Source organism: Tenebrio molitor, chromosome 2, assembly GCF_963966145.1.
Source record: "Tenebrio molitor chromosome 2, icTenMoli1.1, whole genome shotgun sequence".
Lineage (NCBI taxonomy): Eukaryota > Metazoa > Arthropoda > Insecta > Coleoptera > Tenebrionidae > Tenebrio > Tenebrio molitor.
In genome coordinates this window covers 5,042,626-5,068,208 of record NC_091047.1, presented here as the reverse complement: position 1 = coordinate 5,068,208, position 25,583 = coordinate 5,042,626, and the positions used below count along the sequence as shown (strand labels likewise).

The 25,583-nt window shown below is 38.2% G+C and overlaps 5 protein-coding genes across 10 annotated transcripts in view; all 5 read right to left on the bottom strand.

Moving 5' to 3' along the window:
- Window positions 1-13,232, bottom strand: part of Rhp (rhophilin) — a 46,815-nt gene extending 33,583 nt beyond the window's left edge. Inside the window, exon 1 of the mRNA XM_069037798.1 lies at window positions 12,975-13,232. Coding sequence (XP_068893899.1) covers window positions 12,975-13,037 — 63 coding nt within the window. The 5' untranslated portion in view covers window positions 13,038-13,232. The remainder of the gene's footprint in view (window positions 1-12,974) is intronic.
- Window positions 13,233-17,409: 4,177 nt separating this feature from the next.
- On the bottom strand, window positions 17,410-19,100 carry LOC138124928 (crustapain-like). Of its 4 annotated transcripts, none has more exons than XM_069040124.1 (3): window positions 18,486-19,100; window positions 17,938-18,014; window positions 17,410-17,890 (listed from the first exon to the last, which is right to left on the bottom strand). In XM_069040124.1, the coding sequence occupies exons 2-3, from the start codon at window positions 17,995-17,997 to the stop codon at window positions 17,708-17,710; spliced, it is 243 nt and encodes an 80-aa protein (XP_068896225.1). In that variant the 5' UTR covers window positions 17,998-18,014; window positions 18,486-19,100; the 3' UTR covers window positions 17,410-17,707. The 4 variants fall into 4 exon arrangements, with proteins under 4 accessions (XP_068896225.1, XP_068896227.1, XP_068896226.1 ...); XM_069040126.1 differs by having other exon boundaries at window positions 18,566-19,100; XM_069040125.1 differs by having other exon boundaries at window positions 18,597-19,100.
- Window positions 19,101-19,239: 139 nt separating this feature from the next.
- Window positions 19,240-19,973, bottom strand: LOC138124927 (digestive cysteine proteinase 1-like). Of its 3 annotated transcripts, none has more exons than XM_069040122.1 (3): window positions 19,821-19,973; window positions 19,607-19,739; window positions 19,240-19,556 (listed from the first exon to the last, which is right to left on the bottom strand). In XM_069040122.1, exons 1-3 carry the CDS (start codon window positions 19,871-19,873, stop codon window positions 19,347-19,349), a joined length of 396 nt encoding a protein of 131 aa, XP_068896223.1. In that variant the 5' UTR covers window positions 19,874-19,973; the 3' UTR covers window positions 19,240-19,346. The 3 variants fall into 3 exon arrangements, with proteins under 3 accessions (XP_068896223.1, XP_068896224.1, XP_068896222.1); XM_069040123.1 differs by having other exon boundaries at window positions 19,913-19,932; XM_069040121.1 differs by having other exon boundaries at window positions 19,607-19,761; window positions 19,821-19,875.
- A 281-nt stretch (window positions 19,974-20,254) lies between these two features.
- On the bottom strand, window positions 20,255-21,648 carry LOC138124926 (uncharacterized). Its single transcript, XM_069040120.1, has 5 exons — window positions 21,339-21,648; window positions 21,074-21,287; window positions 21,002-21,027; window positions 20,550-20,953; window positions 20,255-20,500 (listed from the first exon to the last, which is right to left on the bottom strand). The coding sequence occupies exons 1-4, from the start codon at window positions 21,423-21,425 to the stop codon at window positions 20,672-20,674; spliced, it is 609 nt and encodes a 202-aa protein (XP_068896221.1). The 5' UTR covers window positions 21,426-21,648; the 3' UTR covers window positions 20,255-20,500; window positions 20,550-20,671.
- A 2,089-nt stretch (window positions 21,649-23,737) lies between these two features.
- On the bottom strand, window positions 23,738-24,995 carry LOC138124919 (digestive cysteine proteinase 2-like). The gene is made up of 3 exons (XM_069040113.1): window positions 24,832-24,995; window positions 24,424-24,780; window positions 23,738-24,371 (listed from the first exon to the last, which is right to left on the bottom strand). The coding sequence occupies exons 1-3, from the start codon at window positions 24,922-24,924 to the stop codon at window positions 23,811-23,813; spliced, it is 1,011 nt and encodes a 336-aa protein (XP_068896214.1). The 5' UTR covers window positions 24,925-24,995; the 3' UTR covers window positions 23,738-23,810.
- Window positions 24,996-25,583: the final 588 nt, after the last annotated feature.

Sequence of the window (25,583 nt, the reverse complement as noted above, 5' to 3'; positions counted from 1 at the left end):
CACGTCGTTATCTGCAATCGCAGCTTCTGTCCGATCTTGCTCTCTTCACACCTGTCACTCCACTTCATGCTTGGCAGAATCTGCACTTTTCACGGCTCCAGTGAAAGTAAAAGTGTTTGGTACATCGATCCGGCGTAATTCGATCGATTAAAAAATGTTTGGCGTTATGCAAATCGCAGAGAAATCCATTTTTGTCGCTTTTGTCGCTTTCATCCTGCCACGTTGTAATTATTTCATCGACTCCGCATCAATTTCAATCTGCACAAATTCACCAGCTCTACACCACTTAGCGATAATTCCGACTGGATCGGCCGTTTATCCGTCCATTTATCCTCGCCAATGAGCAAGATGGGTCGCGAATGTGATTTCGACAAATCGAACACAATCGACAATCGACCGGAAACGGCCCAAACCGGATATTACCGTAAGGCAGCCGGGATCAAGGCCGCCGATTTTCGATCACTGGCTGACAGTTAATTTATTTCACAAATAAAATCAATTTTATTGGCCGAAGTGCAATTAACGCCGCCGTAATTGGAGGGCGTCGATGAAAAAGAGGCGACAGCCGATTGATTAATCTTCGTTATTAATTTTTTTGGGGGGCTTTTGTGCCGAAAAAATTCCCACAAACATCCGACACGCAGCTTGCGTAACCGAGAAAAACCGCTTCAGCAGGACGAACCAGAGCTTTCCGCAAATCGCCTCCGGAACGAATTGTATTTTTTAATTGCGATAGTTCGTAATTTATTTATTTATTAACTCTTTACGTGTTTTGATGGCGACGGAACAACCGTTGTGAAATGGCGGAATTATAAATTTGTAACGGACTGAGTGACAGCTAGATGGACTTTTCGATGGGTTTCATCTGAAAAGCTAATTTAATAACTGCGAACTGGTAAAGTACAGTTTCGGAATAGTCTAATCGGGTTTTTATGGTCATCAGCGTTCGCACTGTTGGGGAATTAATTGGGACACATCGTATAATAAATCGTTAAAAGAACAATGGCACTGCTGAGGAATTAGCGTATTCGAGGCTGGGAGCGCAGGTCTGGGTGTTTAAAAGAGAATCTTCAACAATTTAAGGCGAATTGAAACAAAGAAATTAAAGAGAATTGTGTAGAACGAAATAATTGGTAAAAAAGATGAAGAAAATGAAGAGAAAATAAAGGAAAAAATGCTCTTGGTGATAATAGTGGATTATACAGGGTGTTATTGAAAGTTGTACAGATAATAAAATTCTATGTCAAATTTTTTTATATTTTATAAAACATGATATACAGGGTGTATTTTTAAAATGTGCCAAAATTTTACCTACGAGGTTGTAGAACAACGTAGAAAACTAAAAGCAATTTAAAAATCTTGTAGCTCAAAAAATAAATGTCATTTTATTTTTTGACATAGAATTTTTTAGATATTTTTTCCGAGTTCTACATGAAGCCAGTAGCTCGTGGTTAAAATATCTGTACAACTTTTAATAACACCCTGTATAATTAAGAGTAGAAGTAAGCTTTTTGTGGTGAGCCCGGAGATTGAAGACCGAGGCGGAGTTGAGATCGCACCTGGGCGATCATTTCGATCCATAACAATGGTAATGACAGTACCACGCCACGATCTCGACCAAGAAGTAGACCCTTTTCCGTAAAAACCAAGAAAGGTCAACACCACTTCACCTTGCGCTGCGACCGACCTCACGTCTCCACAATCACCGACCTCCCGCCAAATCCTATCCGACCCCCATGCTTCCCAGATCCGGCCCCTATCGCTCACACGTGGCCTACAACTGCGAAACAATAGTCGAGGTTCCTGAACCGAAATCAAATTTTTATCAGCCGTGAACTCCGCTGGAAGTTCACGGGCGGCCCCGATAAATATGCAAAAGTTATGTAAATTTTCGGCAAGATTATCTCAGTCTAAGTGACGGCTGTGGCCTTGATCCGCCACCCACACCCGCGACAATGACTGGCACGGGCGGTCGCCGCACGATTATTTAACTTTCTCGAGTAATCTCCGATTTTTTCCAATCCGAACACGATCTCAAATGCGACTGAATGGAGAAAGTCGATCGGATTTGTTCCAGTTTAAGAGTATTTGTGATTCACGGTCATGGATGTCAGATGGCGTGTCGCGGCGGTGATTACCTTCACAAAAACAGTCATAATTTTATTGTTGCAGGTTAGGTTGAGGGGTTTTCGCTGTACTTAATGACCGCGAGATTTACTAATGACATGACATACACCTGTACACCTGTACTACTAGCGCACGCCGACAACACACTCTTTCTTGTTGATTACTTTGAAATTAATCGTTTGACCGTTACACATCTTGCACTCTTAATTAAAACAAGACTAGCAATTTCGAGTCATTAAAGTTCATTGATACGACCTGGACGAACACCGACTTGCATTAATAAATATTCATACTACGGATACGTCGTTACGTTTCGTGCGGTTCGGCTTGTCGACACCACAGACTGATCGCCACCTCCAATTAACTGCTGTTGCACAGTCTGGAATGAAGTGGGCACCTGCTTTGAACACTTATGCACCAAATTCCAAATCAGGAAGAATCAAGGAAGATGAAGATGAAAGACGTGAGTCGCGGTTGGATGAGCAGCGGTGAAAAGAAGAAAAGGAGAAGTGACACGGAACTGGCACTTGTCAGTGATAACTGGCAGTGATGGTGGATGATGGGAAAAATTGTGAGGTAAAAGAGGGGTTATGCTGGTCTTCGAGTGAAGATGGGAAGGGGAGTTTACCAGATTGTGTAAAATTTATGGGTGATGTGAAGGAAAATGACAGGAGAATTATTTTGGATAGTAAATGATTTGGATAGACTTGTCTAAGAAAGGAGACGGAAGGGGAGGGATGAAAAACGAAGAGAAATGAAGAATTTGTGACAGTAGATATTTAGGAATTCGACTAGAACTTTAGAAAAAGAAAAAGATGGAGAAGCATACAGAAACAGATAAAAGGAATACAATACAATAAATGAGTTGAATTTTGAAAGGAAAAATTTTGAAATTGTTTCGAAATTTGCAAAGCAACTCTTATAAGGATGTCCAGATGTTTCATAATAGTTAGTAGGTCTTCTAGAGACAGTAGTAAAAGTAAAAAGGAAAATATATAATTTGGAATACACGAAAAGAAGAAACACTATAATTTTCTTCGCATTATCTTCTCCTTCAGTCGATTTTTGGTTGACAATTTCTCGCCTGCCATTGTATGCAAATCGCTCTGGTGCAGTTCTTGCCCCTCGTCCCACAAGGCCGCACTTCGGGCCCGCTCCTGCTTGCGCAACTCCAATCGCCCCTCGACTTCGCAATCGCATTTTTCGAGGGCACGCCATCAACAACGCAACCCAAACAATAACACACGAGCAGGTACCATTGTTTAGGTACGTCGCCGATTACCAAATCATTTGTAATTTATATATTTACAAACTGCGCCAGTCGAGCGTTCGTAATGAAGCTTAATCGCTGGAGGCACGCGATAAGCCGCCAATTAGCCCAGCCAAAATGACTTAACGCGCGAAGAATTCCGCCAAAGTGACCGAACGCGCGAAGAATTCCGCCAAACGCGCCGACGATTAATCATTTCATTGCTTGGTTTTGCAGCCCCTTTTGATTAATAACGTTCTTAGACGTTTTCCCACAGAGTCGATCTTGTCGTGTCGAAGAAAAAACGCGATGACGCCATCTCTTCCGAATTATTTTGGAAATCGAATTTTTGCGCGACGCGATAACATCGAAAATGTTTCGCGGTCGTGTGCGCTATTGCGTACAAAACAATTACTCAAAGGTTACATTCCGGAGCCGTAATTACAAGTTCTTATCGCAGGTGAGTTTTATCACGAGCGTGGGTGCGAGTACGACCGCGATTCGAAGCAATTTGCGCCGCAGGAACAGTTCGATCCTTTTTTGGCCAAACCAAGACCAGAACAGGTGGAAGCGAGCAACGTGATGCCGCGATTTACGCTTTTATGAGTGTTATGAATGACACCATGACACAATATAAAGCAGATTTTAGTGTTGCGCTCTTTACGGTCATGTTTTACGACTCTTTGGAACCTGATGGTGCGAAGATTTGTAACAAACTGGTTCGTATTGAGAGACGCGATAGAATGGGACCAGGTGATGCCTCGGGAGGGAACACTTCCTCAGCCTCTTCGACCTTCAGGTTCCAACTCATTTAGGGTCGTTAATACTCTCTCTCCTACTGTCACAATCAAGTGCTTTCAGATCTCTGTACAGCATTAGCTCTTCCCTATGTGTGGGCTAAAGAGGAAAACCTCTGAAAAAAAACCTCTTGCAACTACGGGCCCGGCCGGGGATTGAACCCCGAACCTCCCAAATCCAAACCAGCGCGTCTCTCACGCGGCCACGGTACTTGGTTGTCGCATGTAACGCGTCCGACGCTTATTAAGTAGTCTCATGCGGCGCTTCCTGATCCTTGCACAAACCAGAACTCCTGTGTAATCGAGCCGTCTCTAAAAACCCATCAGATGCAGATACGCAATCGCTTCCTGCACCGTAAATTACAGCGCACTTAATCAATTCGGTCGCGATGTAGATCAAGATGATCGAATCCTGTTCTGGTTGTTCTAAAAACTGCCGTAATCAATGCAAATCGTGATGATAAGCCACCGAGCTGTGCCTTAAGGTTGGCCAAGCCGGTCGAGTGGAACGGCGATTGTGCTGGATTTCGTTGACCTTATTGGGGCCTGATTGATGTGTTTTTTGCTGGGCTATTTGTGCAAAAATCGCCCGGAGCCCACTTCTGACATGCTTCCAGTTGACACACTTCAGACGGGACGAATTCTTCTTGCGGGAGCACCGGAATCGGACGTGCGACCGCAGCAGGAACGTGACGTGAATTTCGTGTGACAGTTTAAAATTATTCGTCTGTACGGTTTGAGAAAGCGACGGAAAAAAATTGCGACAGGACGAATCGTCGAAAGCGCAGGATTCGCACTTTGGGGATCGAAGCTGATCGGAAAGTGAATTGTTGTCGATGATGATTTATGGAATCGGTGCGAAGTGGTCGGTTTCTCTCATTAATAATGACCATCAGACTCTTGTTTAGTTGTTTTGAGTGCCCACGCGGCTGTCTGAGTCGCGTCTCCCACTGGTTTAATTAGATGGAAGCAGATTAGTGAGTCATTAAAAAAATGTAGGTGGAGAGAATTGCAAAGCCCATTATCGACGGATCAATCGCTGGTTCATTTTTTCAGGAACAGAAAAAATCCGCTGTGGGAGTTGTCCAAATAAAAAACATTGCGAAAGAATCTAATTTGTGGTGTTATCAACGGCTATTTTTCCGTCTCGCATTAATTACTGTTTTATTATTTGGGTGTGTTTATTTGGTAAATGTACATAATTTTTATGGTGTATTGTGATGTGAGGATTTAAACGGGACAAATATGAGGAAGGTTAGCTAAGAAGGAATGGTAAACACTGGCTTATCGACTTACGTAACATGCCACAGAAGAAATTTAAATCTTCCTAACACGTGTGTAATTATGTGGGTAATTTAAATTGTAGCTGACATCTACTAATTCGGGAAGTAAAACTCCAAAATGAAACAACGAAGTAACAAAAAAAATCAAGATTGGTGATGTGTAATAATTGTGCTTGTACCTAGTAATTACAAAGGTGCGATGTTTTTTTTTTTAATTTCACATGGTTTCATCATCTATTGTTAAATAATCTATAGTGTATTTATTGTAGTGCAGTGAAAAATGTTATGGCCCGGGCCGGGAATCGAACCCAGATCTTACATATTAGGAGCAGATGCTCTCACTGCTAAGCCACCAACGCACTACTTATTTGTTCATATTATAATTATTATGTTGTCCTTTGATTTTGCCACTGATCTTTTTCTTAATTTTATCCCTTGAATTTACTGTGTTTTTTTTTCGACTTCAGTTGTTTTGAATTTCTTCCTTCTTTTTTTCCGTATAATGTCATCGTAATGTCAAATTTTCAAACATTATTACATCATTTAATTCTTTCTTTTACAATTTTGACTTTTATTCCACCCTGTATATCAACATTTCTATTATTAAACATTTTTTCCTTTCTTTTCTTTAACAAATATTTTGTAATACAATAATAATACAACTTTTTCACTGTTTGTCTGACTCATGACATGATAACAATATTCTACACACTGTAGAATGACAAGAATAAAAAAAAGTGTAAAACAATAATGATACTTCGTAAAGACAGCTAAAAATAGAAAAATTGAATGAATGAAAAGTGAATGATACACAATGATAAGGTGAAGATAACAAATATGTACATAATTAACTAGGTAGGACGAAGGAAAAAAGTATTAAACGTTAAGGAACAGCAAATAATACAAATATTAGCTTAGTAAGGCGAAGAATGAGACTTAACACACAGAGAGAAAGATCAAAAAGGAAAATAAAAGAAAGGAAGAGTAGATCGAATGGAAAGAGCTGCTAGATGAAATCGGCAAAATTAATATAAAGATTATGCGAAATCAAGACAAATACATAAACACCGTTCACGTTGTTTTGGCATAATGGCAGGCCATGATTTATTTTTTTAACGTTGGATACACTGTTTGATTTCCGTCACTAAAGTGTCTGACATGCGGACCTCTCAAAATGAAAATAACATGTTGCTGAATTTCCCGCAATGTCCGCGTATTCTTCTAAAACTGACAACAATGCACTAGACATTAACGCTATTTATAACCTCGAACTTAGAAAAACATAACCTAATTCAACAGATAGATTTACTGTAGCAAATCAAATGCAAAATTTTCAGGGCCTCCCATTATGCCAAAACAATGTGAATGCATTTTAGATAAAATGAAAATAAGTCGCAAAAACTAGTTGTAATATTTATGGAAAAATACGTAATGCATTAATTTTGAGACTTTATCGCTCTGTTATTTTTCTTTATTTTCTAATAGTCCATTGTTTGAAAATTTTTATGTTACAATAAATAAATAGAATTTTTAAAACTATTCATTATTCGTGACCGCAGTCACGATTTTTGCATGGTTAACTACACATTTTCTATTTTTACTCCATTACAGAATGTTATTGCACAACAAATTACAGTTATTGAAAGGCAATAAAGGTGAGATAAAGGCTCATGATACCAGCATTTACCAGTTTTTCAGAATTCTAAAACGTGCAAGTTTAACTGATACCGTACAATGTCAAAGGCAATGATAACAGTGATAAAAAAGTTCAGAATTAGTGTCCCGAGGGCATACCATGTGTCGAGTATTTCCTGAACAAACATTTAAAATTCATAGAGGAATAAATTATTATGGAATGTGAGAAAATACATTCTTCTGTAATGTTTTTCGCTTCATTCTTTCAAAAAGTTTAATTCAACTCGATTGCTTGAATTTCAACCAATGCCAAGCAAAGTATTCATCACAGTCATTGGCTCCAACGTCATTGGCTAAAATTCAAATTTGGCAGGAATCTGATTGGATTAAATTTTTTGAAAGAAATTGTTATTTACATTACAAATGCGGTAGAGTACATTTTACAGCGCAAGGTTTTCAGGTTGAAACACGATCGCGAAGCGGGAGTGTTTTAACAAAAAAGGAGCGATGTAAAATGTCCCATTAGTAATGTATTAATATTTTTGGCCGACGATCGTTTTCTCAAATTTGAAATTTGTTGTAACCAATAATTTTGCAAAACCTGTCAAAGACTGAAATTTGATTAATGAATGGCAGACAGTTATCTATTATACCTAAACTGACATGCTTACAAATTACACCACAAGAGGGCAGCATCAGACTTTAAACGAAAACAATAATTAAATTATGTTCATTTTGTCTTGTCTTAGTATAAATGGACTTTATTTATGATAAACTAACAGTTTTTTTGGAGGTCCCTGAAAGCTTAAAATTTTAGTGTCAGTTTACACACTCCGTGCGGTAAAATGACAGATAATTTGGTTAGTGTGTAAAAATCAAGATACCGTAACTGCTCAAAATGTGTAAACATTTCATTTGGAGTTGAGGAGACCAAAAATAAAATATTTTCTTCTCCATTCTTGCAAATTTTTCTAAAAACCTTTCTCCCCACAAAGATTTTCTCTTTATTTCAACATTTACCCCGTCATAATCCCCTTGCCCATCTCATTGGTACCAACCTGTACAAAATTATTCCTGCTGATCGCGACTCTTTATTCCCGCAACTCTAAACTGTCATCTCTGAAATTTCGAAACCATTATCTTTATTGTGTTTGCTTCCAGGTGAAACAATTTCCTGCTAGCTATAATTTCCTTAAACCTGCAACCATCTGTTCACAACTCTTTGTCTTCCTGCAGACAGCCTTGCCTATTTCAGTTCCTTTAAACGGCTCAATCCCCAGATGATTCATTATCTGATCGATATTCACGTCATGAATTACCAGGTAGATGCACTCTGTGTGCTTTACTACTCACGTTGCCCTCACCAACGGCTCAAACAAAGCCGTATGGAATTAATAAAAGCCTCCATCCGACACGATTCCCTTGCACAATAATTAATGTAAAAATTGCACAACCCATTTATGCAAAACTCGAATCCGACAAACAATTGTTTATTAAAGTCGTAGATGCATCATCCGTGTTATTACCATCACCAGATGGTACAACAAGAGTAGTATGTGGTTATGTAAACTATCCCCGTGGGCTTCGTTTTTGTCCGGATCAATGCCAGCAGACGTGATTAAGACGATTACCGAGTCCAAAGAAACCCAACGAGGGGAAGGTGGACTTGAAAAAATACAAATAAGGCTTCCGGAGTGCGTAATTTATTCCAGGGCCGGAGCGAGGCGATGACCGTTAACAACGCGTCTGCATAATGCTTCTCTTGTAATCAGTGTGAAAAAGACAAAGATTCGTGTACGTATCCTCCACCCGAAGAAATTTCAACCAGGAGAGACAATGGTCCATTGTCGGCAATAATAATTGAATGTGTAGTGCAACGTCGCATTGTCTATAGATTTGTGTTGTAACTGTACTTCTCTTTGACTAGACAATTTTGACAAAACGGTTAAAATTTGTAAACAATGACGCTGAGATAAGTGTATTTACGTCACGTTATTATTTCCAGTGGCGTAATCGTGACGGTAAACATGTGACTTTTCAGATTTGGTTTTTTTCGAGTGGATTTTATTGAATTCCGTCGTGATCCGGCTTGTCCTCGAAGAGTCGTGCTGGAAGGTTTTTCCGCGCTGGATGGTACAGTTAGGCGAAAGGAAGGAGCGAGGAGTTCACAAAAAGACACCGAAAAGGTGAATTCCTAACTAGGAGCGGAAGAATTGGAATTAGAGAAGAAATTAAAATCTCAGTGAAGAGGGTGAAGGATGAGAGTCAAAAGGTTTAACAACTTGTCCAGAGATTTTTAGCGTAACTCTCTGGGCTTGATTGGGTTCTGCGCAATAGAAGAAGCAAGAAAATTTATAGTCAAAAAATAGCTATTTTCAATACAAGTGAGCAAAGTAGTGCATTTAATCACGAGTACGGAAGTTGGGCCACCGAAGGCGATGAAACCAACCGTACGTAAATGCACGTTTGCTCATGCGTGTTGAATCTGATTTTTTCCATGATTATAAAATAGAGACAAACTCGCAAAACATTCACTTTACTCACTAGTGAGAAAAAAAAATTTCCTCACTAGTGACTCAATTGGCATCTTTGCTCACTATTTTCATTGAGCAAAGACCACTGAAATTCAATGATCATGGAAAAAATTATTTAGCTTCGTTTTAAGATCTTGGCAAAGCCTTTTATTTCATCATTTCTACCAATCTACCACAAAACTTATATCATTATATTTTACTGGACGCCAACAACAAACAAAATACATATGTCATTTTACTCGTTTGAAGAATATCTACGTGATTTTTAATTTAATGAAATTAGACAAGAATCGAATTCTTAGAGCATCCTCTTTATTGACCAGATCTACCCCCCAGCGATCACTGGACACCTGCAGCAATGCCTTGCAAAAATGTGTTGGGTGTTGAGAAATAAAATTATTTTAACATTTCTAGTCTTTTATTTCTATACCAGAGAAATACATGATAAAACACTCTTGTATTTAATTATCAGTTTCCTCATTTTAATGTTGGAGAGTCTTTTTATCATTTAATGACTTTGTTGTTGTTCTTGTCCCCATTGATACTGAATCTAGGGCAATCTATATTTTCTTCTCCTTCTTGGTGCAAGATCGAGAAAATATGATTTTGGAAATTTTTCTTTCAAGATTTTCATTCTGAAAACGGTGTTATAAAAAATAAATTTTGGAGCTGAACACCCAAACCACCACGTTTAATTCTATCTCTCTCTATTTTTATCTCTTGTTTTCCTCCTTTTAGCAAGCAATTTTAATTTAAAAACAGCCTCAGAATTCAATATCAAATTATTTTATTCATTCAATTTCCTTTTTTATTGAACCGCATCTTCATTTTCAAATAACTTCTCCAGAATTGCCAAGAAGATCAAGTGTGAGTTCTAAAAGAGAACAATGACTTATCAGTTGTCAATAACTTTGTAACAGTCGACACATAAATAAATTTAACCAAAATCGGTAGCAATACATATTTGGAGTGTCTGTAATTTAATCGTCTAATTGGATGGCTTTGACATTTCATATTTCTTTGTCTCCGATTTCTAAGCAATTAAGAAAGGTTTCAACACTCGTTGAACTAGAGAAATGTAAAATATGGATAAATAAAAAGTGAAAAACTATATATCGGGTGTTCATTTCATTTTCCCGTCAAAGTTGGCGTTGTGAACGCACCACTCGTCAGTCTGCAGATTAAAAACACAAACAACGCAAAAAGTGAGGTTAGATTTAAACAGCTGATCCGTGATCTGTAATCCGTGGTGCGTTCAGGATCGACTCTTCAACGCCTACTTTGACGAGAAATTTAAATGAATACATAAATAATATCTGATGTTTGATTTTCATGTTGTCGAATTGTGTCTAAATGATAATATACATATTTTGTAAACAATTATTAGCAACTAGTATAGTTACATTAGTAATTTGTAATATTCTATTTGCTGTTATTTTTATTAATGTAGAGTAAACAAATAAATAAATTTGTGCTAAATAAACGAGCACGTGATAATAACAAATAATACAGTACAAAAAATTATAACACTTGAATAAATTTACTTAAGTAAAACATAAAGTGAGACAAATTTTTCTTTGAAGATTACTTTCTTCAGAAAGTAGGTACATATTTTGATTTAAGAAAGAATTTTTTTGTTTTTATATTTACACATTCTTCCACACCAAAGTGCTTAACTCGTCTTTAGGTCAAACATTCGCAATCGAGGTTAAACAAATTTCCGTAAAATTCATTATGTATTTGCATTTTTAAAGACCCATAACAAAAATCTGTACAAAACAATTAAAATCAACATTGACGATAAGATTTTATTGTGTGCGGTAAAATAAAAAATATTTGCCGTAACAAAACAATCTGGAAGGAATAAACAAACATTAATTCTCAAAGACAACAATTTTATGTAAACGATTAAATTTGCAACAGTCTATTACTTCATTGGAGAAAAAACAAGATTGACCATGGAAAGACCCTTGTGGGTTTCTATTTCAAACAATCTACAAGTCCAGTGGGAAAACTAGACGATCTAGAGATAATTCGTACAAACAAAAGTACAAGATTTAATTTTAATAGACTTGTCCCACAACACTCTCAAGTTTGCCTTGATGAATGCAACACCGCTGCAAAATCACTGACCTTTCCAAAATAGTTTTCAACAGATTTAGTGAAAGTTTTAAGTGACCAGTGCTATTTTGTGACCCCAAAATCGACATCTAGTTTTGAAATAAGTATACCTAAGAATTTACGGTTTCTGAAGAAATCTCTCCTTTCAGTGAAACTGAAGATCTTGTACTTTTGCGACTCTTCTTGGAAGCTCTAATTGCACACCCACCACAAATTTCCAAAAAGCTCGCCTTCGTGGGTTTCCCCCTGCTTAATTGCAGCGTTAGCCAACCTCCCATCGGTTTTATAATTCTTTTCATTTGTTAATTGACTTCTCAGTAATGGATTTATGTAATAAAATTGTTTCCACTGCCTTTGGTGAACCTCTCGAACAATGGGCATTCGTTAGTGCGCGAATCAGCGATTTAAATGCAAATTGAAAATACCACGTCGAACTGTCGATAGTGACGAAAATGCGTCGTCGCCGATCACATTAATATTCTAATGACGCAAAGTAGGCGTCGAAATGTATTTTTTAGCTGTCAAGCGTCTAATTAAAATTACATATTTTGCTTGTGATAAATATTAATGTCGCATTAGAGCGTGGGCCGCGACAAAAATTCCGCAAAATGTATTAATTCTTTTGAACGAATGAGCAAAATTGCGTCAAAGCTGTCAAACTGGCGTCGCGTCAAAATGCGCCACCATTTTGACGAAGGTTATTAAATGGCGCACCACGTGACCGAAAATCTGACTGACACAGTGAACTTATTCCACCGACCTCAACAATACCACTTTCACTGACAATTAAAAACGGTCGTATCTTACGTAATCCTGACAGTCGAGAGTTTTGGGAAATGCGAACCGGAGCCTGTCAGCGATTTTGACAGGTCTGGCAGGACTGCGACGTTGCCGGTTTTGGATTTTTTCTCAAATCGCGGATGTGATCTGTGTCGGATGCAGCCAAGCATCAACGCGGAAGCTCCCATTAAAAATGTTTCAATAGGAAATCATTCGATCGTGATGAGCGAATTTTTGACGGCGACCCTTCCGGGTCGCAAAGCTCGCGCTTTTTGTCAGATCTGTTCCTCTCGGGGGATTTTCGCGACCTTGTTTCAGCCGAAACAGAAAAACTCCAACCTGGATTTCTCGCGATTTGTTTTGTATTTGCGACACTCGCTCCACTTATTATAATATCGCAATTAAGTCGTTGTCATTGGCTAGAAGATTATGATTTGGTACTACTCACTCTGATGAAGGACTTCTTCGGCAGCTCCTCGAAGTCCTCTATCCGCAAATCACTTTCGCACATCTTCACATTTTCCGGCACGCACCACTCGCACTTTTTGTTGTTTGTTGCACTGGGGCACTGATCACAATATTTTGCGACCTAGTTCGAAATGCCGCGCGGAAGTATCAGAAGCGTGTCCGTTGAGGTGAACAACGTGAACGACAATGCTCGTTCATCCCCCACCTAAGGCTAGAGGTGAGTGCGCACGGAGGATAAACAATACCAACAATGTCGCAATCACCTACCTACCTACCTATGTTGCACCTACGGCCGACGATGTAAAACGTGGACTGTTGGCTTGTGATAACGATCTTACCAGTTCGTGGGACTTGTTAATTTTGTGGGGAAGAGGGTTGGGGTGGTTTGCAGTGGGGATAAGTGCCACTTTACTTCGCCTCTGATGGGGTGGAAACCCTCCACCCCATCCACAGACTAAGTAGGCGAAGAGGGTTTTAACATCATGTGTTATCTTTAGTGTCGATGGAATCTGAAGAAGAGATCGTCTGATGGAGTTTTTTCACCCGTTAACCTTTCAGTTGCTTTGCGACATACATATATGACGAAATCTTGATCAACATAGTTTTTAGCCGATGCAATGTAAACAATTTCGATTTCATTTTCCCTTTTTACTTTTTTACTCTTAAACTCGATGAAATTTCTAGGAGTCGTTGGTCGTAAAGGCAAATTAATTTTTTCAAATCCTACTAAATCACAACCTGTTCAGTAATGGTCTTTATTACCCACGACCGTGAGTAATGAATGACTCCTTACTCCACAGGTTGTGATTAATGCATTTGTAAATCATCACGAAAGCTATAAAGTTGCTATGATACAGCGTGTCAGACTTATTTTTAAATTTGTTATTGCTATTGCAAAAAACTAATAAATAAATTCTGATGGTGAAAATGATGAAATTTATGGAAAGTATCCCATTCGACTCGCGTATAATGGCTATTCTCGTCCGGGTGATTTCACCTTGGTGGATAATAATCATTACACGCTTGTTGAATAATATACTCTTTCTATTCCTTAACTACGTATTTAGTTTGTTTGTACATTTTTTACACTGCTTAATCAAAGTCAAAAATTAAAAAATACAAATTACCAAAGCCCTGATATAAAAAAAAATAGTTTAGGAAGTAGAAATAAAATTGGGTTAGAATGGAATCTCAAGTGGCCATATTAATCGGAATATCTTCTAAATGGTTCAATGAAAGACGCAGAAGAATACAGAATAGAAATAATTTTGACGACCAGCCTAACAAAATTTTTGAATGTGGCAACGGTGTGAAATTTTAATATAGGGTAAATGTGAAAAGTTGGGTTAGACTTTTTCCAGACACTATTTCAAGGCAATTTTTCATTTTTTGTTAAGCAGATTTGCATTATATTAAATTTACATTAATTAAAATGATATGCGTCAGTTGTGTAAAATGAAACTGTTGTTTTAGTTGTATAAAATAAAATGTATAAAATCATAAATGCTCCAAAAACTGACACTTTTACTAAGATATAAGCCGTTCACGATTGTTTTAAACACGCAGGAGGCCACGATATTTTTTTGTTAGATTGGCGTCAGGTCCTGTCATATGACGTTTCGTTATTAAATATTCGTCTTGTTGTCAATTCCCTAATTGATTTGGTGTAATTCAATTACAACCTAAAATAGATTTATTATGCCAAATCACAATGTTGCCAACTAAAATGTCAGATTTTCATAGACAGTCCGAATTTGAAACAATCGTGAACGGATAATACATTGATTCTTCAGGTGGGATTTGTTTCTTTTGTTACTTATTTGTACCAAGAATGTTTGGCTTTTTTTGATTAATCCTTGTTGGAAACATAATACTTAAATCGATTTTGTTTGTAACGAAAACATTTCTGAACCACAAATTTTTCGTATATCGAGTGTTGATGTATGAGGAAAAGTTATTGTATTTCAACACAAATAATTTGCATTTAATCATCATAATCCTCTTTTATTTCGGAACAAATTTGCATTTAATCATCATAATCCTCTTAGCTTTTAACATTTAGGACACCAGATATAAGGTATGTAATTCTACACTTTTAAAAAAATTGTCTGCTATATTCTGCAAGACACTTTTTTACATTTTCATTTCATTTAAAGAAAACTCCTTCAGAAACTTTGCCACTTTTTCACTAAGATAACTCGTTGCTAAATCTATATGTACGGTTGGTGGACAAATAAAACTGGGACACTTAAAATTTAATCTATGTAAATCAGACCATTGAATTGTCAATATATTTGTCAGTGTCTATATAATATGTCATACCAAAGTTAACCTATTTGTGATAAAGCCGTAATTAAACGATGCAAATTTATACATTTTGACTTATCTGATTGTCATATTTGTCCATCGACTGTACTTACCAATTTTTATAAAGTCGATTGGTCCAACAAGATTTGAAAGATTTTTTAGAAATTTTGTACCCGATAAGCTAAAGCCGCCATCTTGATATAATTTTGTTATAATTTCTTATCCATACTGACACATCTAGTGTGATTCATTATCATTTGCTAATTCCGGAATTCACATACATAATTGTATTTTCTTTTCTATTAATCATTTTATTTATTGTGTTATTCATTTCTCATTTTACAAGTCCGTTTTTTCGGTGATAACATCGCACAAGAATCCTTCAATTCTACATTTTTTTTTAATAATCAAAACTAGATATTTTAGCTTCAACGAGAAGATATTTAGATCTATTTAATCTAAGACGTTCCTCATGAACAAATGCGGTTATAAATGAGACGATTGAAACAAGTACGGTACTTGACCAATAGTTGTACCAAGTTTGGAAGTAAAAAGTTCAGCCGACTGCTTATTATGAATTTTTTAGGAAATCATGACAGACAAAAAATTTAATTTCCATAAAATTTAATATCGATTTTGAAAGCCTGACAAGTCCGACAAGTAAATTTATGCAGATATGTTGAAAACATTGAAGGATCAATGTCCTTTCGATGCCACCAAAAAAAATACGTTCAGGATTTTAATCAGAAATCAATTTGGAAGACATATTTTGTGTTCACTCCAGAAATGATCGATACTGGGCGCATTGGATGATACCGGGCAGCGTTGTGTCCCGGTTTTGTGTGCGGTACTCTTCGCGCTCATTGGTCGGCCAATCAGTGGGCTCCATTCGTGTTTCCGATAAAGAGGTGATGGCGGCCGAAATTCGTTCACTTTCGTTCACGCTCTAAACGTGTTCGTTTCGTTCACTCCTCTCCTCTCCTCTCCGTGTACAAAAAAGACTGCGGCTTCGTAAAAGCGAGCCGGACAAAAGGACGACCTGCATTTCGAGAGAAGGACCAATCAGCTCTTTCCAGGAGTCATTCCGAGGCACCAGTCCACAAATCGACACCGGCCCTGAAGATGGATTCGACAGTTCGACCGCTCCAGAGGGCCGGAGGAAACCATGACAAGACATACTATTCTTCATTACTAACAATCTTAGTGAAAAAGTTTTTGACAGGAACTGATTAATTTAATATTTCAATAATGATTTAATTATGGCGACGTTTGAGAAACCTCTTAGTTCCTATTTTACTTTGACATTTCGGTTTTATTTAATTTTATGTAAGTGAATTCCTTCTCAACGAATTTCCTATATAATTGGTAAAAAAAAAAACAACTGTAACATTCTTTACTAACGATTTTTATTCAATTTTTACTATTTTAATTTTTTCAAGCGTACTCATTATTTGATATTATTAATTATTCTCACGTTGATCCTTTGTTTAGTCTTGTATCTTACATAGATTGACAGAATAACACCGATGTGGTAGTGATTGCTGACATATTCGCGCTGCTGAAGTAAGAGATAAATAAATATTAACATTACTCATGGATGGTGTTTAGTCTACTCATCATCAACAATTTCAAGTGCAAAGCATGACTGTTGCTCTACTTTTTATCATTTATTTCTGTGATTACGCAAATTTTGAAAAATTTAAATCTCTATCCCTGTACCATTAATTATGTTTTGGCTTAGGAGAATTGTTGGTTGCATACGTAGGGTTCATGATGTTTGTAAATTTGTTTACAATTTATTAGTGCACTAGACATTTTTACTATTTGAAAACATTAAAAAATGAAAAATTCTCACAATCTGGACTTCTGTACACTTTGCCCTAATGAGATTCTTCAGCTCTCAGTCAGCGTAGTGGCACAAAGAATCGATAAAAGTTGTGGAATCATTTGGGTATTTTTAAACTCAAAAGCGATCTTCTGTAGCAGAAATGAATGTCAAGAAATATTTAGAACCTCTAGCAGTATGCCTTCTGAATTTTTAAGCAAGAAAAAAAATGTGTCTCACTTTAATAACGTTCACTTCAGTCGCAACCAATAAAACAATAAAATTTCAATATGCTTTTATTAACAACTACAATATACATCTTTAAATTGAGATAAAGTGATAAAAATGAAGATATCAAATTTCGATTGTTGGAAATTGACCACAGGGTCATCTTCCAGACCAGATTGTTTCCATTTTGTAGTACGTCGACCTACTCACACGTGCTCTAAACTAATCCAGTCGATGCAATCTAACGAATAAAAAACAACAACAAACACTCTTGAATAAAATAACACACATTATATTAGAAGATTGATTTTACAACTTTAACATCTTGCAACAAACCAACTCTCCATTTTCTTTTAATGCCTGCACGGCATCTCGTCTTTGGCGTAATCGGCAAACTGATTGACCCCCATCTTGTAAGTGACCAATCCATTCTCGTACTTCTCGTTGTGGTCTTCAATCATCTTCAAATTCGTGACGAACAGTCCTCTCCGATAACTCTCTTCTTCAGCGTCGGCGTAACTTTTTTGGAACTTGGTCTACAAAGAGAAATCAATTCGCGCGGGGCACATTATCGGAAAATTACTTTAAACTCGTTCCACCTCTGTTCTATCACCTCTTCGGTCAACTCAATCGCCTGGTCCATGCTGAATTACGGCGAAACTAAAAATGAGATCGCGAGAGTTGTTTGGAGATTCGTAAGGGCAGTAAAAACGTCACAGTGTCAGTGGGAATTTTTCAAAGTAAAACAATGGGTTTTAATTAGTTTGGCAAATCGTCTGCTAACAAATAAATTATAAAAAGCCTGACCGGATCTTTCAACAACATGCTCTGTATACAATTCACTTTTATTTGTTTACTCATTCCATTTGGAACGCTAATCAAAAAGACAATAAAAGTGCGAAGATTGATGATATTTATAAAATCGGTTGAGATCGAGTTTTAGGGAGAGGAGAATTTACGCAACAAGTATCGATTACCGGAGCGACTCACCCCTCTCAGCTACCAAAACAAATCAACGACGCAAAAGGAAAACCGGAAAAAATCATAATAAAATAAATTTGTTGTGGTGTGAAGGTGCTACAAATTTATTGTTGTCGCAGGTGGGGGACACCGAGTAATGAGTCAACTTACTTCAAGGTCTTTCCTAAATGATAAGTGCTAACACAGTTAATTTGAAGTTAAAGCAAGCATGAGCTGAGGGTTTAACACACCTACGAAGCGTCAACCAATTCTTTCGCTTACTCGGATAAATGTTTGCACCACCACAGCGCCTGGCAACCCTCTTTTAACTGCGACTCGCGGAACGTTGTGCGTCCCCACTTCTTCTGAAAATTCCTGCTGGCGGTCGGTGCATTTACGCCGTGCGCTACCGCTAATTTTAAAATACTTGGCTTTTCGTTATATAAACAAGTCGATTTCATATTTAATAAAGTAAATATGACATCCCGAAGATATAGGGTAGAAACCTGTCGCTAGAGTATTTCCAAATGACCATAATTTAGTCGAAACTGGTGTGATCGCTCGGGTGACGTAATTCGGCTAAAATTAAAAAATTGCTATCGAGACGTGCGGCGTGCTATCTCGTTTTTCTTGTTGACGAGCGGAAACGTCGGCGAAGATCTCGAGTGCTCTAGGAGCGGCGACGCCCCAAAGATTAACTCTGTACTGCAGGAATTGTACAAAAACTCAATCTAACCCTATTTTCAACTTGGAAAAAGAGCAAATTCTCATGCAAAACTGACGGAATGCACTGAACCATCAAGATTTGACCAAAATCAACCGAAAATCTGTTGACTTGACATTCCAGTGACAATCCATGCTTTCTCCTGTCAAAACAGTGCGTGTATATCTGGTTGCCTAACCCAAACCCACACTCACATCTCCATTTTGTTTATTTATTACGTTTTATTATTCTTATCGCACACATGATACCATAATCAGAAACAATTTTTATTTATTCGGCATGATTGACATGAAACGCAGCGGCGTGATTCAGTTCTGCTTGGGGCGGAGGACCCCGTGCGAGTAGGGTTTCAATTCTTCGTCTGTGAGGTCGGCGAACTGGTTGATTCCCTGCGTGTACGTGACCTCCCCTCGTTCGTACTTCTTGTTGTGTTCCTCTATTTTCTGCAAGTTGGTGGTGAACAGTTGCTTCCTCATCTGTTCCTCAGCATCGTCGGCGTATTTCTTATTGAACTTGACCTGCACCCAACACCTTGATAAGTCTGCACAACTTAAATGGTCATACGTACCTTGAAGTCGTTCCATTGTTGGGTTATTTCGGCGTCGGAGAGGGCACAATGGGCGCTGTACATCCCGATGATGAAGAGCAAGAGTAGTTTCATGGCTGGCACAACGGTGACTAACTGGTGAAGAAATCTGGCGCTGTCAAGAGATAACAGTTTATCTGACACAATCGGAGAGCGCACAACTTTCTAACGAGGATGAGTCGAGTTGTTTACTTACTGTGTATGGATTGCAATGTTGTCCAACAAACAGTGACCATCCAAGGTTATCATTGGTACTTTTATACTCTTTTCGAGGCGGAGGAAACTTACCTCATTCCGGTTAAGTAATGTTGAATTAATAATTGATTTCCAACAAATTTAAATACGATTTGTTCAAATATTATTCTATCACACGCATAATGGGTTGTTTAACGTTTCCATAAAAAACACTAGAGCGGGGAAGATTACCGGAAATAACACATTTATTTTTATCGTAATGATAACAGTTTGTCCTGACACATAAATACACGTGTTTATAGTGCAGCACCGAATTAGATTAATTGAGCCGAATTTTAAAAATTTATTGTCGAGAAAGTCTTAAAAATAAAATTAATTCGCTGTGACCCCGCACTATAAATAATCCGAGAATTTCAGATCCTAAATAACCGAGTATCTGGACGTATTTATTGATATCGCAAGATGCAAGTACATAACACAATTTGTTTATTTCCAATCCAAGAGAATTGTTTTTTTCTCGTCGTCGGTGTAGTCGCTAAACTGGTGCAGTCCTATTTTGAAGGGGGCCAGTCCTCTGTCGTACTTCTCGTTGTGTTCCTCGACGTGTCGCAGCTTCTTCAGGAAGAGCTGCTTGCGGAAGTTGTCCTCTCTCTCGCTGGGGTACCGCTTCCTGAAGCGCTCCTGAAATCCTGACAATGAGAAACCACAAGACCAGAGTCGACACACCGACTTTGAAGTTTTTCCATTTTTCTTCTGAAAGGGTCGACTGGCTCAGTTCTGCATCCATCGCTGCAGATTTTGGGATCAATCGAGCACGAAAATTTTTACCGAACTTAATGTCACTTTTGACAACTAGTCGTTTTTTGTTTTTAAATCGTCTGCATTAGATTCCCGTTTCAGCTTCCTCAAAATGTCCAATCTTGTCTTGTGCTCCAACAATTTCTGCTTCACTATCGATTGCATTTTGTCAACATTCTTGAAGTCGCAGAACTTGTCGAACTCTTTGGTATCATTGATGAGTCCCGCCTTGCGCAAGTCTTCCCTCAGCTGCTTCATCTCGTGTATTTTCGTGATGAAGAAGGACTTAGGAATGTCTTCTTTGCTCTTGGTATCAAACTTCTTCTTCATCCTCTCCTTCACTCAACAAAACAGATTACGACACCACACACTGGAAACACTCACCTTGAACATGTCCCACTCTTCATCCTCTGAAAAGAACTGTACTGTTAACGTGACGCCACGTGAACCTGTTACCTGTCAGTCTCCTCTTGGCCGAGAAATTACTCCTATGGATGGAGTGGATTTCCTGGTCGGTGCGATCACTCAGCTCCGTCGCCATGATCTTGAACGGGACAATCTTCTTCTTGTATTTCTTGTTGTGCTCTTCTATGAGTCTGTAGCGCCTGAAGAAGATCTCCCTGCGCATCGTTTCTTCAGCCTCATCTTCGTACTGTTTCTTAAACTTGCTCTAACAACGCAAAGTGTCAATCAAGAGAAAAGATTTGCTGTGGAAAGTCACTTTGTATTCGTTCCACTTGTTCGGAAACAGCAACAAGTCGCTCATTGACAAACGGTCAGCATCATTTTTCAATCTGTGGTAATGCATTTTCACCCATTGTGCGGGGTGAATACGAGAATTTAACGTCTAAACACGAACACATCCATTTTTGACAAGTGACATTTGTATTTTGACACATTGCGAGAAAGTATACCTCGTTCACTGAAGCAATAGAGTAATCACGTGCACAGCGAAGAGACTGCGCCTCTCGTAGTGTGTCAGTGGCGTAACATACTGACATTCGCAATTAATAAACTACACAAATAATGCAGTGAGACAAACTGGGATCATATGTTATATGTTACACACTGTCAGTCTTGTTCAAGCGGGTAAAAGTCACGTGACGTTATTTTTATTCTTGGAACTGTTTCAATTTTGAGACGACATTTTTTTTCTTCAGTAATGTCGTGTATTTTTTCTCAAATTTTGCTTGAAAATCGAGATACTAGCGCAAGTAATTATTTGCGCAAGTGCTCTCACCTTGAATTCTTCGCATTTTTTGTCAGCTATGCATAGATACCTACTAATAAAAAATTTTAATGGTCTCATAAATGTTAACAATCTGACGGTATCTTAAACTGCATAAAAAATGACGAGGTCAACACATGAGAGGGGAGTACTAACATAAAACATTTTTATGAAGAAGGAATATATTTATTTCTGAACAAAATTTTTTGTGGAGAGAATTTTATGGACGAGGTCCCAACGCTCGATTAATTGGCCTTTCTTCATCGGTACGATCAGAAAGGTGATTTATCGCGAGCCGAAAAGTGGTTAGTCCTTGAGAGTATTTTTTGTTGTGCTCTAGGACCATTTTCAAATTTGCCACGAAACGTTCTTTTCTTATTTTATCTTCTTCCTCGGAATAATCCCTCTTATATTTTATCTAAAAAAGTCTAATTTAAATACAACACTGACCAATTAAGTATATATTACCTTGTAGTCGTTCCATTGCTGGTTTATTTCTTCGTTTGTCAGTTCCGCGGTCATAGTGCGTGCTTTTGGTGAAAGCAGTTGCGCACTGCAAGCTGTACAAGTTGTTAGAATTCGATTTGGCAAGTTGCAACGAAAGGAAAAGTAAAACTAATATGTGGCATACCAAAACTGTTTGTTATATACTTAAGTAACTTAAGTTATGTCAACAACGTTTATGACAATTCTACGAACGATGCAAATGTGTTCACAAAAGTATGAAAAATCTGTTGCCAAACAGCTTTAGGAGCAACCTCATGAATGTGAATTTTTAAGACCATTTTGTTGAGAAACAAACAAAACAAAATAGCTCAGTGTTTGGCCAAATTAAACAGAGTATTGACATAGTTGCATCCTTTAAAACGATCTAAAAGTTAAACAGTACGTTTTGAAGGTCATTGTTTGGTGTGGTATTGTGGCAGCAAGATGGAGCAACTCCACACGGACGAATCTTTTTTTGAACGAACGTGCAGTATTTATTAGTCATTGTATATTATAATATAGGTGTCAAGTCTCTAAAACAAATATGTTCTAAAATGACAAGATAAATATTACGTAACATGAGTGCTGCAGTACGCATTAAAAAACTGCAATAATTTACGAATGTAGTTGTGTAAGACTTGGTTTTTGCCCAAGTGCCTTATCCACTCAATATTTGACAATTAATATCGTGAGATCGAAAACAAAAATTAGAGTTGGCTGTGACCAAAAATTTCATTTTCATAAAGGTGTGCATTATGTGTGACCTGTCGGTTGTAAAAGAATCATGAGGAGCTCCAATCGTATATACGAACTAGAGTAAATGTTCGAAATGTCTGCCTTCAGCTTCCAAACATACTGCTACTCTCTTCGCTTCATGTTTTCAAATGACCTTCGCAAAGTCGGGACATCAATTAAATTGCAGTTATCAGTAATTATTTGCATTAATTTGGGAATTGTGCCGGGTCTGTTTTCCCCATGACGAGGGGCTCCAACCATGGGCGTCGTCTTCAGAGCGCTACATTCTGGGGTTGCTTCGCACGTTTAACAGCCCCAGTTTGCAGTTTAGAATGCACAGCACGCCCGCAGTCTCCGCAGAAAAAGACAGCCAATGGCAGCGTGTGAACGCGACATGTTCCATGTTTTACCATGGTCAAATTTTTATTCAAGTTAATTCGTTTCTTTCTTGAAGGTTTGCTTTGATCCAAATTTTATGGTCGCTTCTGGTTTATCCTTGTTCAGAAATAACGCAGTCACTTAAACAACACGAGTTGCTTAACCCTAGATGAAGTGTCTCTATTTGTTGTCGAAAATAATGAGCAAGCAATAGAAGGTTCCGCCTCATAGGTGGATACGTTACAAAAATGTGAAAATGGTGAAAGGAATGCTCGAATAATACTTATCCAATATTTTTTTAACTTAAATACATATAGGTTTATTGCGCATTCATCAGTTTGTACATTGCGTTTGTGAAGAATTTATTTACAAAGTTGGAACGCTGGCAACACCGGCGATACCACAGTGGTTGTTGGCGTTACGCGCAATTTTGAAATAGCCGTCAAGTCCCCATCCATCGCCCCACGAGTTCTTCACCAACCAATAGTCTTGTCCGTTCTCGTTACCATACCCGACGATGAGCACGGCATGTGTGAACTTGTTGGTTTCGCAGGTGGGATTGTAGTAAACGCCACCGCTGTAGCTTCCGAAGGGATCGTCGGCGTCGAAAGCTACAGCAACTGGGCCCTTGGTGGCCACCATATCTGCCAGCATATTCTCATCGGGACCGGACAGGTAAACGTATCCGGAGAGTCTCGCAGCCACTTGGTTGGGGTCGTAGTGGCAATTTCCGTCCGCCATTTCGTAGGGGTAGGCACCTTCTGAGTCGATTCCGCCGTTTTGTGCGACGTAGGTGAAGGCGTCGTTCATCCAACCTCCGCTGCATCCAAGGGCGTTGGGGACGCAGTCTACTAGTTGTTGTTCGCTGACGGAGCTGTCATAACCGGCACCGTTGGCGATCTTCATTTGAGACTCGATAGCTCCAGTCTGTGACAATCGAAGCTGAAGAAATGCGTCTCGTGGAGCAAAAAGTACTTACGCTGGAGAAGGCCCAGCAGGACCCGCAGCTTCCTTGGTTCTTCACAGGGCTGACCATCCCTTGGTCCCTCCAGTCGAAACTAGCAGGATATCGGACGCTCGCGTTCAAACCCAAATCTTCTCTGGTCTTGACTGGGATCCCATTCTTGTGCAGGTCGGCGGGCATGATCAGACCATGGGTGTACGCTTTCATTTCTTCGGGAGTCATGTCGGTGAACAGGTTGACTCCCAAGGTGTAACTTACTAAGCCTTGTCTGTATTTTTCGTTGTGTTCTTCAAAAGTCTCGAGTTTCTTCTGGAAGATTTGTTTTCGGAAGGTTTCTTCCTTGGCGTTGACGTAGCTTCTTGCGTACGTCGTCTAAGTACCAGTGGTTACAGTTTTGCTCAAAAATTATTATTTGGTACTCACTTTGAAATTCTCCCATTTTTCTGCCACGAATGTGCTTGGCAAGGCAGCAGAAGCGCCATAAATGGCGATGGCCAAAATTATGAAGACCTTCATTTTAGACTGTTTAGTGTTCAGAACACCAAAGTAATTTATAGCCTGTAGAGAGTGTTCTTATATAGGAAAGGACTAGTGATGGAGGTGGAGCTGCTCGTGCAAATTTTTTTTAATGATAAGATCAAAATTTGATTAAATTTTCCAACGCATTCGTCTGAAGTATCTTTACGACACAATTAAAAAAGAGATAATCCTCAAGGATCCATTGTCCTTTTTGAGAATACGAGTATTCTTATTTCTCCGTTAACCACGACTAGTAGTAAAAGCACTATTGAAAAAATATATATATATTTCTTTGATGTTTTACTATATCTGTTATAGTAGTAAAAATATGAAACCAAGAAGTTCTTGGCACTGTTGTTGGTGCTAGTTTCAACATTTTTATTGTTGTTACCACAACATAAACAACTTGTGTTTTGTTTTCATGCTTTATTAATCCAGTCAAGAACTACATGATTTTCTGATTAAAATCTGTTTTTGTTACTGACAAGTTGAAGTTGATAGATCCGTTTTCAAGTTTTCTGACAACTTTATCGCGCACTTGATTTTAGCTGATTCATGGCTCTAAACAAAGAAGCTTTGTGCGCTTGTCACACTTCAACTGAAGATCACCACACAAGATTAAATCTTGAAAATCTGATTCACTAATAATTAATTTT